The following is a 19,270-nucleotide window of genomic DNA, read 5'->3' as shown; positions in this document are numbered from 1 at the left end:
GTTTGAAACTTTTCAAAATAAAGAGAAAGAAAAAGCTAGAGGCCCCATTCTGTTAGGGTAGAAACCCTACCATCATCAAGCTGTGGAAGAATCCTCTTTAAATTGGGAACAATATTTATGGTCTACTTATACACAGATAGAATCCATTGAACTAAAAGATGTACCTATTTTCTCCAGCACCACAAAGGAGAGAAAAATGGGTCTGTGAAACAGCTTGCAACACATGTACAATAGAGAAACATCTGGGAAAATGATCACCAAAATGCAAGTCATAGTTATAACTGGGTGGTAAAATTTCAGGTGTATTTTATTCTTGTATTTTTCTGTATTGCTTTATGAGCATGTATTATCTTTATAATGAAAACTAGTAAAGATATTTTTATTTTAAGAAAATGAGGTCACTACCCAAACTTCCTTAAAAAAAAAAAGTCTTTATTGTGGTTATGCTTAAAAATAGATATACTTTGAGATATTCCAAAATACTTATTTATAGATGAAATGACGTGATACTTGAAATTTGGTTCAAAATATTTGGAGTTGGGGTGAATGAGGAAGGTTTTTGGTTTCACGGTTTTGTTGCCATTTGATGTACTGAGGGAACTGCTCTGGTTCTCTGGAAACCACATGACACAAAAGCAAGCTATATAAAAATATTTGGGTGCACTGGCTGGAAAATTAGCTAAAAATTAAAAGTTATTTATATAAGATTTTCTTGATCGTCTCTGGGGATAGAACAAATTGTGTACCTTCCCAAAACGAGTGAAATAATTTTAAAGTGGTCATTGAGATAGTCTTGAGGATGTGCTATGTAGCAGCCAGACCCTTAGTGCCTCTTTTCTTCTCTACCTGTTCTTTCCTAGCAGTATTAGCCTTGGACATCAAAGAATTTGCTGTGGTTGATTTGGAGGCTTTCTGGTTAAAGAATTGAGTAAATGGGTTTACTTCTTGAGAAAATAAAATACACACATCCTGTCTTACTTTAAAAGCCCCATAAAACTGGAAACCAGCTAATGGATAAAGAAGTTGTAGGTCTGAGTGACTTCTAATATAGCCAGTTTAAACTGCAGCATCAGGGGAATTAGGTTGAAATTTAGATGTCTTCTCTCCTAAAGCCATGTAAGAAAAAATGTTAGTAAAATCAGTTTTGGTAAGGTTTAATACAGATGACCTTTTATAAAAGGTTGATTCTCTACCAAAAAAGCCCTCTTTCCCTTTTTTTAAATGAAGTAGTAATGTGAAATAAACTAAAATAGCCACATACGTTTATTTACTGTGTAGTTAGTAGGCCATGGTTCTCAGGTTTGATCCCTCTCTGGGCCCGCTCCTTCCCTCTCCTTCCATGTAGTGTAGCGTCCCAGTCAGCACTGCTCTGTTTTTCCTCCAGATTCTCTTCATGTTGCTTCCCCCAGGGATGAACATCAACATAGTTCTGCCCTTGTAAATCCTAGACGTTGAGTTTTTTTTGTTTTTCAATGCAAACATATAGAAACAATACCTAATTTCAGTTCAAACTCATTTCCCTTTTATTAAAGTCCAAGTTACCATTACACAGTTTGGTACTCAACAAAGGAAAACTTGTTCAAATAAGGTAATATGTTATCATCAGTATTTCCAGGTGATTGTTTACAATCAAGTAGCATTATCAATAAATCCTTGGAAAGCCCACCTGTAAGAGAAAACATGAAGAATTAGCTAAGAAAAATTTTTTAAAGGTTACTAAAAATAACCTTTGCAGCAACAGCCCAAGGAAATCACTTTCTGTACTCTTACTTAATCCTGCCTACAGTCAACTCACCAGGGACTAGCTGGCTCTTTTGCCGTTATATACCTGGTACTTACTGGAGTGGTCTTTTACAATCAGAAAAGTGTTGGGGAGTTGCTGTTTTAAAAAAATTTAAGTAAAAGAAACATAGTGTTACTGTAGCTAGAATACATCCTATATAACAAAGATCTTCTGGACTCCTTGGAGTAATACTTGATAAATGGAAGCCTCTCCATGCATTACAAAGATGAGGTATCTCACTTCAGGGAGGAGGAGGTGGTGGTGGTGGTATGGGGGTGGACAAAGATAAAATTCAGACTTCTGCTCCAAAGCAAGCTGCAAAAAAAGATCTCAAAGTGGGTAACAAAACCTCAGGCATTTTCTGCTCATTTTGTTGGTAGGAAGACTGAATGTAAGGATTCTTTGAGTTCTAAGATTTTTAAATAAGTGTTTGACTAGGTATTCACTAATGATGTCCTAACCGGGCTTATTGGTTCTCTATCCTGTGAGGGATGTGATATTAGCTTCTTAAATAATTTTGGGTCCACTTTTTTCTTTTGGTGGGGGGGCAGGGGTGGGAATTAGGTTTGTTTGTTTGTTTTTATTTATTTATTTATTTATTTATTTATTGAGGAGGTACTGGGAATTGAACCCAGGACCTCCTGCATGCTAAGCATGTGCTCTACCACTTGAGCTATACCCTTCCCCCTAGGTCCATTTTTACTGAAATCTTTTACTGAATTCTTTGTAAGTTCCACCTTTTAGGGGTTTTTTTCTTTCTTTTACTGGGGGTGGTGGTGGTGGTGGTAATTAGGTTTATTTATTTATTTGTTTGTTTACCTACTTACTTACATGGAGGTACTGGGATTGAACCCAGGACCTTTGTGCATGCTAAGCACGCACTCTGCCACTGAGCTACACCCTCCCCCGCTAAGTTCCACCTTCTAAAAATAAACTTCCTCTTACTCTTAGAAAGTTAATGTTCTATTTAAGCCTCATTATTTACCTCTGGGAAATAAGAGTATGGTTCTAGTAAATGCCTCAGTGCCACAATGCCTACACAGGATGAATGGCATAGTAAGAGCAATGGGCTCTGGAGCCAGACTGCCTGGGTTTAAATGTTGGTTCCTCTACTAGTCGTATGACCTTGGATAAGGTGTCTCAGTTTCCTCATCAGTAAAATAGTAAAATGGGAATAATTCTAATAATAATAATAATAACCACCTCACAGGACTGTATATAAGGATTAAATGAGTTAATGTTTGTTAAATAAAATAAATGAGTTATTGCTTATATATTGTCTGTTTTACAAAGGATTTTCTGCATACTGCTCACCACCTAGGCAATCATGTGGCTGATTTTATTACCCACTGTCTTTCCATAGAGAACAAAATATCAAATAGTTTTTATTATCAATGAATATTTACTTAATTATTAAATTCCAACTTGGACACATAAAAACAAAAGCACCAAATTAATAAAACCCTGCTATTAAAAATAAACATGTATAAAAGCATGCAGGATGAACACCTTGTAAGCGGTAGACTGCCTTTAGTTAGGGAGAGGTTAAAGGGCTGGAATTAAGGAACAGTACAGAGAGGGCTTCAACTCTACATGAAACCAGTCATTTTTTGGGTGGGGAAAATAAAACTAAAGCAAACATGGCAAAAATAAAATCTGAAAATCTGGGCGTAGTGACATTTATTTTCTATGCTTGAAATATATTACATAGATTCTAAAGGAGGCTTTTACACCACTAAGAGAACAATTTTACTGACTACAAATAACAATTCTAACACTTTAAATTAATCATCACTACTCTCTAAATCTTTATGCTCACAGGCTCTAACGAGGCCATGAAAAGATCTTACTCTGAGAATACGCAAATGTCACTCAACTCACCCCTCCCTGGATTCTTTCCAGCCTTATTCAGGTAGGTAGCTTACCCACGGGCTTTACACTTTGTCAAGACCCAGTTCCTCTGGAGTGGAGATTCCCAGTTCATTTAAAGTTGGTCTAAGTTCCTGGATGACATAGGGGTAGATTTCCTTATGAGGTCCTGCTTTGTCCTGACGGCAAAGAAAATATTCACATTTAGCTCTCTGAAAAGCTGTTCTCTATTAACAAAATGAACTTGAAAATACTTTTAATCATATGTAGAGGCTAGTGGCAGAGGAAAAAAAAGTCATCCACTTTTATTTTTATGAGGGGGAGGTAATTCGATTTATTCACTTATTTATATTTTGAAGAGGTACTGGGGCTTGAACCCAGGACCTCCAGCATGCTAAGCATGAGCTCTATCACTTGAGCTATATGCTCCCCCCAAAAGCCACCTACTTTTAATCTAACATACTGTTCAAAAAAGAGAGCAACTTATGTAGGCACCATTCAAGGTAGGTTTTTAAAACACCTTGAGACCAAGACAATTAGACTAAATCCAGAGGGTAAAAACATTTTAAGGCCTTGAGTTACTGGAAAAGAAGGCAGTGATGACAGAATTTTGCGAAGGCAATTAAATATGCCTAGCAGGCAACAGGAATAATTAAGTTAACAAAGGATAAAGTTTTTAAATTTGCCTCAATTTGAGACCCTAACTGAATTAACTACTGGCGCTGAATGGATTGACAGCCTACAGAACCCTTAATTAACTTACTCATTTTAGATAAAGGAGCATCACGCTTTCCCTCTTACAGACCTTGAATTTCTTTCTTATAGACCATAATGTCTTCTCAGAGAGAGATACATGTAGGTAATACTTATTTCTAAGACGAGAGTTTTGATGAATACTCACCGTAACATATAATCACATGTATATTGTCTCAAAGTTCCTCAGGGACAAATATTAAAAAGTCAAATGGACTAAGACAGTGCCAAGGTGGTATTCTTCTGTCTTTAATGAATTCTAGGTCTCCTTAATTGTATTTTTTAAATTAAAAAATCCTTGTTTAAAATTCAGTGCATTAATTTGTTCATTATAGAAAAATCAGAAACTATAATCAAATAAAAGGGAGGAGAATAAACATATACCCTCCTACATTTTTATCACTCTCTCTATACTTTTTAATAAAATGGGGTCATACCACAAAAATTATTTCATCATTTTCTTCAGTTATTATACTATGAATATGTTTCACATTAAACACATTTCTACGTTAACAGATGTGTAACAACCTCTTCAGGGAAGTCCCATCTTAAGAAACCACTAGGAACTTTTAATTTTCTATCACAAATAGCACTAAGATAAATTGTAGTTAAACCTTTATGTTCTTAATTATTTCCTTAAGATAAATTCTCAAATGGAACTGCTGAACAAATGGGTATTAAGCACAATTTTTAAGTCCCTTAATAAATTCAACCAAACCATCCTCCAAAGACTGTAACTGCAATGTACATTCCTTCTAGCTATATAAGAACTAATTTTAGGTATTTTAAGAAATTCAAAATAACAGAATAGGCTAATACCTAATCAATAGCCCAGCTACTTCCAGAACAACACTAGCATTATTATTTCACTGACCTTAACAACCTCTAGGATGCGAACTGCACTAGCAAAATCATTTAAGCGTCTGCATGCCCGCAAAGCAGCATCAATGATTTTGGGTTCTGGAACCAGATCATAGCCAACGAGCGTGTTCATCCCTGTAAATTAAAAAGAGTATTCATATCAACCTGGAATATCCTCACTTAAACTATAATTTAGTTATCTATATTTTTATTGAACCATAGACATGTGATCTTGTCTGTTTGGGCCTCTATTCTCTTATCTCTAAAATGGGAGAATCTACCTTTCACAAATTCTAGATGATAAGATCATAGTGGATCTTCCACAGTGAATTAATTAAAAGAATTATGCAGTAGCATGCAGATTGAAGGGGGAAAAAAACCCAAAAGTTTTCTTAAACACTATTTTCATAATTAGCTGGCTTCTTTTCAATTAAGAGGGTCATTTTCAACTCATATCTTTAACTCTTGGTACAATGTATGTACTTTGGTTGCTTTCAAGTAGATTTAATTGGAAAATAATCTAAAAATGACCAGAGAAATGCTTAAGGAGAGTTAATGAAGCCCAAATGAGGACACTAAGGAGATATAGAGAACCATTAGTGCACGGTAATAAACATTAAACCAGAAAATGACTGGGCATGATTACTTTCAGCTCTGCACAAAATGACACACCATAAAATTTAAGATTCTTTTAATAGGAATGCAGAATTGCTGTTCTTTTCATTACTTCTACTCAAGATTATCCAACAAGAATTTCCTTGTTGCAGCAAAATGGAGTCATTCCATTCCTGCAGGGAAGTATAAAGCATTTAAGTTTCCTGCTTTTATTTTAAAATATTTAAACAAAGGACACCAGTGACTATAATGCTAGAATATAGTCATAGAGACTGAACTCCTGGTCTGAGATAAAGTGCCTACAATTAAAATTATCTATCTACTAGTCTATTAGCCTAGTTATCATTAATGCTACTTAACTCATGTTAAATGTGCCATCTTCAAATTAGAAAAAAACAAGTTCTAGCTTACTTAGACTGGACACTTATTCAGGGCAAGAAAAATCATAACTGAGAATAAGAATAACAAAAATCCTAAACTATTACCAAGAGGGGACGAGAACCAAATGACTACTTGTGCTAATTATCTAAAATGAACCAAAGTGTTAACTCTTATTCACTGTGACCTATCATTACAGAAGTGGTTTTCAATCAGGGGTGATTTCTGTCCCCTAGGGGACATTTTTTGGTCACAACTTGGGGGTACAGGAGTGTTGGCATCTACTGGGTAGAAGCCAAGGATGCTGCTAAATATCCTACAATGCAAAGGACAGCCCTTGCAACAAAGAACTGACTGGCCCCAAATGTCAACTGTGCCTCCCTGCTTTATAGGAAACACTCACTATGGAAGCTATAAACTTTCCTAACTGCAAGCTGCATGACAATACTCAGTTTACATAATGCAGGTTTTCAAAATACAGTTGGCCCTTGAACAATATGAGTTTGAACTGTGTAGGTCTACTTTTAAACTTTTTTTTATCTTTTATATAAATGGAGGCACTGGGGATAGAACCCAGCACCTCATGCATGCTAAGCACTGCACTCTACCACCGAGCTATACCCCCGCCTCCTTGCAGGTCCACTTATACACGAACTTTTTTCATAAATACTACAGTACTACACCAACTGAAGTTGGCTGAATCTGTAGACAGGAAACCTTGGATGCAGAACTGCAAACAAGGAGGGCCAGCTGTAATGCTATATGTGAATTTTCCATATGAGAGTGGGTGCTGGTACCCCTAACCCCCGAGTTTTTCAAGGGTTAACTATAGTTACCTTCAACAAAGTAGTGGAAGACTACATAGCAGTTCATAATTCTATACCAAAACAGACAAATATGCCTATGTTCCAGTTACCTTTACGCAATTCCCAAGCATCAATATCTGGCTTATTGAAGTACGTCACCCAGCGAGCATCAAACTCCTCATCTGTCTCATGTGACCCATGGGAGTAGCAGAGAGCTGACTGGATAGCTATAGCAGAGAAAGAGCAATAACTTCAACGTACAGAAGTAGTACATTTTTTGTTTTTTCTTTTTGTGTGTGTGTTAAAACACACATAAAATTTACTATCTTAATCATTTAAAAATGTATAGTTCAGTGGTATTAAATACACTCAATGCATTAAGTTTTGAATCAACCATATATGTCATGGTAGGAAAATTATTCAGCAGGTCAAATAAAACAAACCTGATGTGTTGATACGAAAAAATATCTTAAAAATTAAGCACAGAAAAGCAAGTAGAATAAAAAGCTATAGATGTATGCTTATGCTTTTCCCCCCTAATGTGTAATGCTAGCATGAAATTATTAAATGTAGTTATCTTTGGAAGGAAAAATCCTCTTTATACAGTTATTTTTATGATAAGCAGAGTATTAACTCCTAATTTAAAATAATGTCCATTCTAGTTCTTAAGCAAATTTATAAAATACACTTTTCTTGATAAATTAAAAAAAAATCCTATGCTCACCATTAAATTATGTTCCAAAATAAATTATACATCCTAACAAAGCAATGGTAATTTAAATATTGTATTATCAAACTACAGCCTCCTCCTCGAAAATTCTGATTCAAAAGTACACTCTGCCTTACACCCAATGGAAAAAAACCACTGTTTTATTAGATCTCTAAGAACTGAGATTTTTAAAATGTAACACTGTCAAGAAAAGAGGACACACTTAGCATTCTGCTCTCTGTCAGTATACCCTTTGCACAGGAAAAGCTTTTCCATTTTCCTGTCAAATAGACAGTGAATTGGGATTTAAGAAATCTGGATTCTTTCTAAGCAGCCTCTGTATGCAGCAGGGGGATGGAGAAGGAATTTTTATCTTTAGACTATAGGAGGCAGCAGAGCCTAGTGGTCATATACTTCCAGGCTCTTCACTCTCCCAGTTTGACCTTGGTAAAATTAACTCAAGTTTTATTTTCCTTATTTGTAAAATGGGCATACCACTAGTTAAGCAGATTATGATGATGAAAAATGAAAGCAAGGTAACACTTTGCCCAGGGCTTAGTACCTTGTAGGTAGGTACTCAGTGAATGGTACCTTTAAATTAATCCTTACCTAAAAATGTCCTAATTGATCTTCTACTTATGGAAATCATAATTTATGGAAATAAAACATTCTTCACATGCATTTCCTGTTACATGAATTAGACAAACTTCATATAATTTCTAGTTATTTTTAAAGGCTTAACATATCAAAAACAAAAGCAACACCGTAGCCCACTGTTATTAAAATCTGAAAACTACTTTTTTCAAAAACTAAAGTTATCTGTAGCTGAATGTCAAGTGCACATATAAACTGTTTAGCAGTTTCTTATCAAATTAAATACACACCTACAATACTACCCAGTAATTCTACTTCTAAATATTTACCCAAGAAAAATGAAGTGTTTCATTTCCTCCCCAGAGGAAATTAAGTGCACCTTTCCTACTACCCAGAAAAGTGTTTCAGTGGATGACTCTGTCTTTGTTTTGTTTGCTAACTATGAAAGATATGACCAGCAACTGCCAATCCTAGTCAAGATCAGTGGATTACCTTCAATGATTTGTTCACCTTCCTTCTGGGAGCCCCAAGTTACAAACTGTATTCCCCGTCCCCCACTCAAAAAGAAAGGAAAAGGAAAAGGAAAAACCTTACCTATATTATGTAAAAATGTAATGCATTTACATAAACAAATATGCATTAAGCATTTGTACCAGGAAAGATGCTAAGAGTTATATTACCTCATTTAACCTCACAACTACTAAATATTATCCCGATTTTAGAAATGAGGCAACGGAGTCTTAAGGTTTAAGTAACATATCCAAGGTCACACAGTTAGAAAGTAAATGTAGCCAATACTGCCTCCTTGTGGCAATATTTAGGTCTACGGGACAACACCTAAAATAAAGCTTTTTGTTTATGAATTATACTCAGGAGGGTGACTGGAATGCCTAGGAGATAAACCACTACGCCCAAACTTACTAAGAAAAGAATTCCCTTAATCTATATAGTTCGCCAAAAACCTGTGCCATTTCCCCAACCTGCCACAAAATGTAGCAATTCTTTTGAAGAGGTCATAAGAAGCCCCCCTAAAATGTATCTACATGAAAAAACTGAAGCAAAACGTAATAGGTTCTGAAGTGTCTAGTTAAAACACTCAAAACAGTCAAGAGAACAACCTTATTAGTTCTGAGTTTGAGTTAATATGTTTAAATATGCATGCTTATGGGCCAAATTTCATAATGTAGCATACAGTCATGGACCAAGATCAAAGTTCAGTTACAGTAATTAAAAGTTCAGTGCTGGACACAAAGCCTCCCGGAACACATATAAGGGGAAGGCAAAAATAAAACACAGGAATCAGCAGAACATCTCATACTCCAGCAGTCAAGCTTCTAACCAGAAGCAAAAAGTAAAGCTCCCCCATATTTGTAGAATCCAGAATTCCTGGGTCTGTGGCACCCACTTTTCGAAGCAGTAATATTCTTATCATAAGACCTATCAATATTCAGGCTCTTCCAGACCTCAGGAAACAACCACACGTCGATCTATCGGAAATACGGAAGAAATAAAACGTGGCACAGCAGTCTCTAAAAATAACAGAACGGTCTGGAAAAGCGACAGACAAAATGCTAACCGAGAAATGCCTGATAAAAAGAGTATGCTGTGTCGCACATGTAAGCATAATGTGTTCTCGGAAGACGCTGGGGGCGGCGGTGCCGGGGTCCCCAGATGGGCCACCCCTGGCCCTACCCTGAGCTCAATGTCACCTTCGCCGAAACGCTGCGGGACGGCGGCGGCCACTCCCAGTCAGGTGGCCGCGGGGTCAACGCCGGGGCACGGTCACGGCCCGAGCACCGAAGGGGTCCGGTGGGCGCGGGAGGGGCGCTGCGCCCCTCCTCGGCGCCCACAGCAGGTCCACGCTTGACCGGTCCGCGGTGCCCGCACCAGGAAGTCGCGCCGACGGAGGCGCCGGGCGCACGCCTTCGAGTCCTCCACAACTCGAGGCGGCGGGCAGAACGACCAGCGGTCACCAGGTTCGGCCGCCGGCCCGCAGGGCAGGGGCTAGGCCTCTTGGCAAGCCTGCCCTCGCGTGGCGGCGGGGGCCCAGGTCACCGCAAGGACACGCGGGCGCGGACAGTGGCAGGCGGGGGCCTTACCGGCGGCGGGGCCGGGGGCCGGAGTAGGGTGCAGAAGGCCTCGAGGGCTGGTCCGGGTGACTGCGGCTGCTGCTACTGAGCAGCGGCGGACAGCGGCGCCTAGCATGACGGCGATAGCAGCGCGCAGGTTAAGGCTGAGGAGAAGCCGGGTGTGAGCTCACGGGCCGCTCCGGAGCTCGTGGGGGCCGGACTCACGCACCGACGCACGGCGGGCGGAGCGTGAGTGCCCGCCCACTGCGGAAGGGGACGCCGCGCGGCTGCGGGCGGGCTACGGCGGCGCGCCCAGGACAAACAATTTCGGAGCCGCGCCGTGCCGGGTCTGTTCCGGCGGAGCGCAGCGGCCATCGTGGAGCGAGGATGGAAGGAAGGTGAGCGGCCGTTTGTGGCCAGTATCCGGCTTGGGAGGCGACTCCAGCACCTCAGCATGGGGGCGATAACAATGACAACAGCAAATTATAGTAAAAATACCTTCTTTGCTTACCCCCCGGTTTGAACCTAAAATAAGAGAACGAGTGGGACAAAACAACTGCTTACATAGAAAGGACTTTATGGGGGCGAGGGGATAGTTTAGTGGTAGAGTGCTTAGCATGCGCGAGGCCATGGGTTCAATCCCCAGTACCGCCATTAAAAAAATAAATAAGCCTAATTACCCTCCCAACAGACAAATAAAGGACCTTATTAGTCACTATTCTTATATCACAAATTCGCAAGCATTAAAATATGAGTCCAAGTATTTGATTTTATAGAGAAGGAAACCGACTCAGAAATTAGATTCTGAGACTCTTCTCACCAAATCCTCAATCTCAGGATTCACTTGGGTAGTGGCGAAACGCCCGCCCCCAATTCCCGCAGGAGGGGGTTGTTTAAGTTTCTTTCTTTCTTCCTTCCTTTTTGTTTTGTTTTGCTTTGTTTAAGTTTCAAACTGAACATCCACTCTGGCCTCACTACATCCAGACTGAGCTCCCAGGCAGTGGGGCCACTATTCCCGAGCCTGAATTATCTCATTGCTACTCAGAGTTAACAAGTCTCTTGTCATTTTCTATCCCTGGTCGCCCTAAGGAAAGACAAGGTGGACATTCAGGCTCCTCTTCCTCACTCCAGGCCTTGTCTCCAGGGTGTATCAGCCCTTCTCTTTTTCCTCCCTAGCAGTGTGGCTTTAGAGGGTATGAACCTGGCTGGGAAAGGATAAAAGCTTTTATCAAGACACCTATCCTCATCTTCTCCCACTAACCTAACGAAAGGGTACCTGGAAGCTTTCACCTCTTTGAGTTCAATTAGTATTCATCAACTCTCTACAAGCTGCTGTCAGTCTCTGCACTTTGCCTACAGTACCTTAGATTGGCTCCTGGAGTGTTGTGTATTGTTGTTTTCAAAAACAATTATGACTATAATTTATTATGTGCCACTGCATGCTACAGACTATTCATTATTCCACTTAAACCTCATAACAGTGTTGTGAGATAAGTATTTATCCCTATTTTATGGATGAAGAAATAGACTCAAAGGACATTTGCCCAAGAATCACACAGCTAATAAATAGTGGTGCTTTGATTTGAGCATAGGTTTGTCTGACTCCAGAAATTGTTCTCTTAACCACCACTCCTGAAGGTAGTCTTTGCTGGCTTCTCAGTGAATTCTGAACCCCCTGCTACTTTGAGGTAGCCCTTATCACCTGTATTAATTTTCTATTGCTGCATAGCAATTTATCACAAACTAAGCAATTTAAAACAATACCCATTTATTATTTCTCAGTTTCTGTAAGTTAGTTATGCCTTCATAGCATAACTGGTTCTCTACTCAGGATCTTACAGGATTGAAATCAAGATGTCAGCCAGGGGGTAGGGGGATAGCTCAAGTGGTAGAGTGCATGCTTAGCACGCATGAGGTCCTGGCTTCATTCCCAGCACCTCCATTTAAATAAATAAATAAATAAATAAATAAATAAATAAATAAATAAATAAATAAACAAACAAACCTAATTACCCCCACTCCTAAAAAAAATGTCAGCCAGGTCTGTGGTCTCCTCTGCAGCTCAGAGTCCTCAGGTTGTTGGCAGAATTCAGTTCCTTGCTGAGTCCCCATTTTTTTCTTGCTGTCAGCCTCTCTCACCTCCTAGAGGCCACCCTCAGGGCCTTGCCACGTGGGCCCTCCATAGGCCCTCTCACAATACCACCCCTCATTTCTTCAAACCAGCAGGAGAGTATCTCTGACACTTCACTCTCTTTTAAGGTCTCAGTTGATTAGGTCAGGCATAAAAGTGTAATCTCTCTTTTGATTAAGTCAAAGTAAATGGGTAAGTAGCTTAGTCTTGGGAATGACAGCCCATCAGATTCACAGATTCAGCCCTGATTATACAAGACATATACACCAGGAAGCATAAATCTTGGGAGCCATCTTTGAATTCAGCCTACCCCATCATTAGGTACTCCTTCCTGGATCGTTTTAGACTGGCTATCCTGGCTCTTTCCTAAGGCCATCAGGGTCTTTTGTCTCTTCCTATCATCTTCTGCCCCAAAATACTTTGCTGTCCCTCTGGAGAAGCAGCAGCTGGACTTCTGATGCCTCAGGGATGTCACTGTTCAGCCTACCAGCTTCCTGCTGCAGCCCAGAGCCTTCATCTTGGAAGAGTCATTACAAGGCATTTCCTCTGATGTGTGCAGAGGGGAGGGATTATTGAGGAGTCTGTGAGGACAAAGACACTGTTCCATCATGTGAATTTATAGCAGAGGGAAGTTCACATGCAAGAAAAGCTCTTATCTTCTCTGGTGGGAGTTAAGCATGCCTTGGGAAAAAAATGAATCCTGCCATTTCAAGGCTGAAAGTGGCCTTGAGGCCATTAGCCTGACTGATCCTACATTCTTTCCATTTCCTCAGGTCCCCACTTGGGCACTTCCAATGATGGGACTCTCACTACTAGACTGCTTTGAAAAAATGGAGATGAACAAGAGAGGGCACCTGAGAGAATGACATTCTTGCTGCTGTTGAGTTATAGCTCTGCCATAGTGCCTTAGGCAAGTGACTCCAATTTCCTGCATCACAATTTATTCACCTATAAAATGAAAATAATAATGGAACCTAACAGGTTATTGGGAAGATTATATAAGATAATGCATGTAAAATACTATGTCCTGGCTGGCACACAGGAACAGCTCAGTGCACGGTGAGTGTTACTCTCTAGAAAAACTATTTTTCTGTTGTATAATTATGGAAAGTTCTTTTCCCAGGGCATGGTAGCTTGTGAAGTTAGGGACAAGGCCTAGAGATGGGGTGGATAAACACCACAGAGATCACCGGGGAATCAGGTAGAAAGGGTGGCAGGAGGAGGAAGCCTTCAAAGGAGATCATGTGGGGCCAGCATCCGACATGAGGAGGAGAGCTCTAATGGTACTTTTTCATAATTAGCTGATTAATTTAATACTTATTATGTAATTTCCTAAATTATTACTTTTATGATCAGAACATCATTAAAGGATATAAGTTTTGATTGAGATATAGCTCACATATCATAAAATTCACCCTTTTAAAGTGTATAACTCAGTGGGGTTTTTTGTCTGTTCACTATGTTGTATAAGCATTATCGCTACCTGATTCCGGAACATTTCCATCACCCCAGAAAGAAACTCCATACGCAACAGCAGTTGCTCCCTATTCCGCCTACTTTTTGTCTCTGTGAATTTGCCTATGCTGGACATTTCATATAAATATGAATGTTCTTTTGTGCCTGGTTTCTTTCACTTACATAATGTTTTCAAGGTTCAGAAATTTGTAATGTGAATCAGTACTTACTTCCTTTCTAAGGCAGAATTATACTCCATCATATGGGTAGTCCACATTTTGTTTATCCATTCATGAATTTATGGACATTTGAGTTGTTTCCACTTCTTGGCTATTACGAATAAGACTGCTGTGAATATTTGTGTGCACGTGTGTGCCCCATTATTTTGGGTATATATCTAGGAGTGTTATATAGGTGATTAGGTAAGTCTATGTTTAACTTTTTGACGAACTGCCAGACTTTTCCAAAGCAGCCTGCACCGTTCTATATTCCCATTAGCAATGTATGCAGGTTCCAAGTTTTCCACAGCCTTATAATTTTTTTTAAACAAAGAAAGCTCAGTTTTGTAGCTGTCTGAGCTGGGTCCCACACCCTCAGTTTCCTGTCAGGAAACAGGACCCAGGGCTGGGGTGCTTTGTGCTTGGAGTCCATTAGCTGCTGTCCTAAAGGTTTCTTCCTGTGCCCCCAGCTCCCTGAGCCAAGAGCCTCTCTTTCCCATCATCACCTGTAGGGGGCAGCTCTCAACAGTTCTTGAACAGTTGAGACTCTCTCCATAGCTGAATGGGAAGGGAAAGGAAAGGGGATTTAACTTTGTATCTCTCTTACCAGTGAGAGTGTGGCTCCTTCCATATGTTATCTTGGGGAATAGTCAGCTTTGCTTAATCATCAGAACCACGTGAGGACCCTAGCAGAATGCCCATTTCCAGGTCCTTCTTGGGAGGTTCTGATCCTGTTGCTTTGACGGTCAACCCTGGCAATCTGTGTTTTTTTTTAATTGAGGTATAATTAACATATAACATGCAGTCTACATTTTTAACAAATGCCCTAGGTGATTCTGATGATTAAAGGTCAGGAAGCCTGGTATTATTATATCCCTTATCCTCACAACAATCTGGCCCATTTTTGCAGGTGAGGAAGTTGAGGCTCAGAGAAGAATTAACTTGCTCCAGATAACAGTCAGTCTCACTTCCTGCAAAGCCTGTGATCTGTTCAGCATGACACCAGGCTTTACATTTGCTAGCACAAGCCTGCAGAGAGTCTCTCCATGCAGGACTGGAAATTCTGATAACAAGGATCTTGGCAAGCACCCCATATTCTTTTTCCCTATTCCCGCTGACGGTGGTGAGAATACCCGCTGTATTCTTAAGGCCGCTTTTACAGAGTACTATAGGCGGGGCGACCTCACACGACAGAAATGTATTCCCTCATAGTTCTGGAAGCCAGAAACCCAAAATTAAGCTGCCAGCAGGACCATGCTTTCTCCGAAGGCTCTGGGGAAGGCTTGTGCTGTGCCTCTTAGCTTCTGTTATTTGCTGGCGGTCTTTGGCATTTCTTGGCTTGTACCTGCATAACTCCAATCTCTACCTCCATCTTCACATGCTGTTCTTCCCTCCGCGTGTCTGTCTCTTCTGCTCTTCCTGTAAGGACATATTAGGTTAAGGACCTATCGCACTTCAATATGACCTGATCTTCCATATTAATTACATCTGCAAAGACCCTATTTCCAAATAAGGTCACATTCACAAGTACCAGGGGTTAAGACTTCAACATACCTCTCAGAGCGACGCAGTTCAACTCCCAACAAGTATGATAGTCAGCAGGTATCAGAAACAACACCAGATCCTCAAGTTGGATATACAAACCTAATCGCTGTGGTGACCTTTAGATTCTTCAAAGAGTAGGTAGAACCCAAGGGCCCAGATGGGGGAATAAGCAGTGGTGGGGATGGAGAGACTTTGGCTACTATCCATGAGGCTGGACAGTTAAGGACTTTGATGTGACTGAAATCTGGCTCAGCTAGTCTTGATTCACTCAGTCAATAGCTCTCTGTGGGCTTCCTATGTTCCAAGAGCTGGGTAGAGAGCAAGGCAGGCAAGATCCATTCAATCATGGCTTCTGGTTTATTGGGGTGACTGACAACCAGAGGTTCACACTAATGAGGGCACAATTATAAACTAAGATCCGTGCTCTGACAGGAAGAAACCTGGTGTCACCAAGGAGACCTTCCTGTGGCTATATTTCCTTCCTTGCTTCCTTCCTTCCTCCCTCCCACTCTCCCTCCTCTCCTTCCTCTCCCCTTCCTTCAGTTACCCCTGTCACTGGAAGACCTGTAGGTATTTCAACATCTCAGTGAATTTGAGGGGACTAGAGAGTCCCTAGTGGCCAACGTGTGCATAGCAATGATCCAAAACAACTAATAGAGTGGGGGCCAGGAGATGAAGGGAGTGTGTGCAGGAGGTGCGTGTGGCAGGTGGGAGTGTGTCTGACCCAGGTCTTCCCCCAACTGTGCAGTGAACGTTCCCTGGCAGATTCATGGCCAGTGGACAAAAGCTTCTAAAACCTTCACCAATTTGAAGCTGTGGACCCCACCCCCTATACCCTACTCCAGATCCATCTGTTGTTTGGTCCTTGCATAGCATGACACCTGTGATGTCAGGAATGCAGGCTAAGTCCTGACCAAGCTAGGGTTAGTGCCCAAGGAGAAGCCCTCCTTGTCCTGGCTGTAATGGCAGTGGAATCCTACCTAGTCTGGGTAGCTCGCAAATCTGTCCCCACTGCCATTACCCCACTCCTACCTCTCCGTAGTGTCCTGAATGTAGTCAGGCCCCTTAAAATCCCCTGCTGGTGTCCGAGGGATCCTTCTCAAACACCAAACAGACTGGGGCACTGCCTGGCTTCCATTGGCCCCTCACTTCCTTCAGGGAGGCTCCTTGTGACCTAGGTCCCACCTGGTGCTCCAGTCCCACCTGCCTCTCACCAGATGCAGCATCATCTCTCTGTGCTCTGCCTGGAATTCCTTGTCCAGACTTGTTTAGCTGACTAACTCCTCCTGGTCTTTGAGGAACCAGCTCCATCAGTACCTGTGAGTGAATTAGGTGCCTCTTCTCAGAACCCCCACCTTCTTCCACTATCACTGCCTTATGCTGTCACTTTCTTTTCTTTCTCTCCTCTACAGACTGGACATCCTTGAGGTAGAAACAATGTCTGATTATCTTGTGACTCTTCCCCTTAGCCCCACCCTGTACCTAGACCTGGTGCAACATTGGAGTCCCTCAAGGGCCAACTGGGGTCCACTGCCCATCTGACCTCAAGCTCTGGCCTTGGATTGTATACATTTATGTCCCCAAATGGATTTTGACTGTGTGACCTGACAGTTTTGTGGGTGTGAGCTTTCACTGCCACTTCTAGCCTGGAAGTGCCCAAGGCAGGTGCTTGGATAGAGGCCACTATTGGGAAGGTGGGATCTCATGGTGGAGGGGGTTCCCATTCCGTCCCATACTGCCACGAGTTAGCTCCTGAAGTGAGCCAGCTCTGAGGTGCTCCCCTAGCCCCTCCCACCTTATTCCAGCACTTCTCAGGTTCCCACTTCAGCCTTGTGGGTGGGGATGTACAGGATATCTGTCTTCTTCCTTTGGAGCCTATCTTGGGTTAGCAGGGCCAGAGGATGGTAAGGCAGGGTTGGGGTGCTCATGGATGATGAGTTCCATTGGCTCCCATGAGCACCTATCAAAATCCTGGGAACTGAAGCTGCTAGGGTAGAGCAGGGGTGCAGAAAAGAAAGTCAGTTTCATAACCTGCTTTCTAGCGTGGGCGGCAGAAACTCAGCCCACAACGCAGGCAGGTTAACGTTCTGCAGGTGGGGAAACAACATGCCCCTCACCTCCTCACGCTGCAGGATGTTTCTAGGCTGGAAGGGGACTTACCTGACCCAAGGCATCAAAAGAGAAGGGTGTGGCCTCCCCTGACAATCTCTGCTTGCACAGTCTTAGTGATCAGGACTTCAGACACTTGTGGTCTTAGAAAATTGGCCCTTTTTCAGAATCAAGACTAGTCTCTCTTAAGGCTGTGGAGAAAAGGGAACCCTCCTACACTGCTGATGGGAATGCAGTTTGGTGCAGCCACTGTGGAAAACAGTATGGAGATTCCTCAAAAGACTAGGAATAGACGTACCATATAACCCAGGAATCCCGCTCCTGGGCATGTATCCAGAAGGAATCCTTCTTCAAAATGACACCTGCACCCCAATGTTCATAGAGCACTATTTACAATAGCCAAGACATAGAAACAGCCTAAATGTCCATCAACAGATGGCTGGATAAAGAAGATGTGGTATATTTATACAATGGAATACTATTCAGCCATAACAACTGACAGCATAACGCCATTTGCAGCAACACGGATGTTGCTGGAGAATGTCATTCTAAGTGAAGTAAGCCAGAAACAGAAAGAAAAATACCATACGAGATTGCTCGTATGTGGAATCTAAAAAAAAACACAAAACATAAATACAAAACAGAAGCAGACTCATAGACATAGAATACAAACTTGTGGTTACCAAGGGGGCGGGGGGTGGGAAGGGACAGACTGGGATTTCAAAATGTAGAATAGTTAAACAAGATTATACTGTATAGCACAGGGAAATATATACAAGATCTTATGGTAGCTCACAGCAAAAAAAAAAAGTGACAATGAATATATATATGTTCATGTATAACTGAAAAATTGTGCTCTACACTGGAATTTGACACAACATTGTAAAATGACTATAACTCAATAAAAAAAAATGTTAAAAAAAAAAAAAAGACCAGTCTCTCTTAAGATTCTACTGTACAGGACCTTTTCCAAATTTTATCATTTACTTTGGATGCAGAAGCCCAGGACCAGCCCAGGGCACCTTAGTTGTCAGGATAGTTTACATTCTCTCCACACTTCTTGGGCCATCCTGAGAGGTCAGACAAGCACACTCAAACCCCTTGGCCCTCCCCCAGGGACTCATCAAGAACAAGAAATTGGGGAGGGCAACTAGTGCCAGAGCCTGTATGACAGCGCTCACCGATCCAAAGCTCAAGCAGAGATGGGGGTGGACTCCCTGAAGTGCCCCTTCTGTCAGCTGCGGAAACCTACCTCTTGTCACCAGCAGAAGGATTTATTTCAGGTTTCCGCCTGTAAAGTGACTTACATTCTTCCCCATCTCCTCCTTTCCAAGGGTGCTGTCAAGTGTGCATGGGGCAGGGTCTGCTTCTGAGA

At 41.5% G+C, this 19,270-nt stretch overlaps 1 protein-coding gene across 2 annotated transcripts; it reads right to left on the bottom strand.

Moving 5' to 3' along the window:
* Window positions 1-1,499: 1,499 nt before the first annotated feature.
* COX5A (cytochrome c oxidase subunit 5A) lies at window positions 1,500-10,601 on the bottom strand. 2 transcript variants are annotated; one of them, XR_012502694.1, is made up of 5 exons: window positions 10,468-10,601; window positions 7,176-7,292; window positions 5,280-5,401; window positions 3,665-3,831; window positions 1,500-1,666 (listed from the first exon to the last, which is right to left on the bottom strand). XR_012502694.1 is itself a non-coding variant. In XM_074354088.1 (5 exons), exons 1-4 carry the CDS (start codon window positions 10,571-10,573, stop codon window positions 3,718-3,720), a joined length of 459 nt encoding a protein of 152 aa, XP_074210189.1. In that variant the 5' UTR covers window positions 10,574-10,601; the 3' UTR covers window positions 1,500-1,666; window positions 3,709-3,717. The 2 variants fall into 2 exon arrangements, 1 of the variants encoding a protein (XP_074210189.1); XM_074354088.1 differs by having other exon boundaries at window positions 3,709-3,831.
* Window positions 10,602-19,270: the final 8,669 nt, after the last annotated feature.

This window comes from Camelus bactrianus, chromosome 27 (genome assembly GCF_048773025.1).
Source record: "Camelus bactrianus isolate YW-2024 breed Bactrian camel chromosome 27, ASM4877302v1, whole genome shotgun sequence".
Taxonomy (NCBI): domain Eukaryota; kingdom Metazoa; phylum Chordata; class Mammalia; order Artiodactyla; family Camelidae; genus Camelus; species Camelus bactrianus.
Note: the sequence above shows the minus strand (reverse complement) of the source record. Positions and strands in the feature narration are given on the sequence as shown.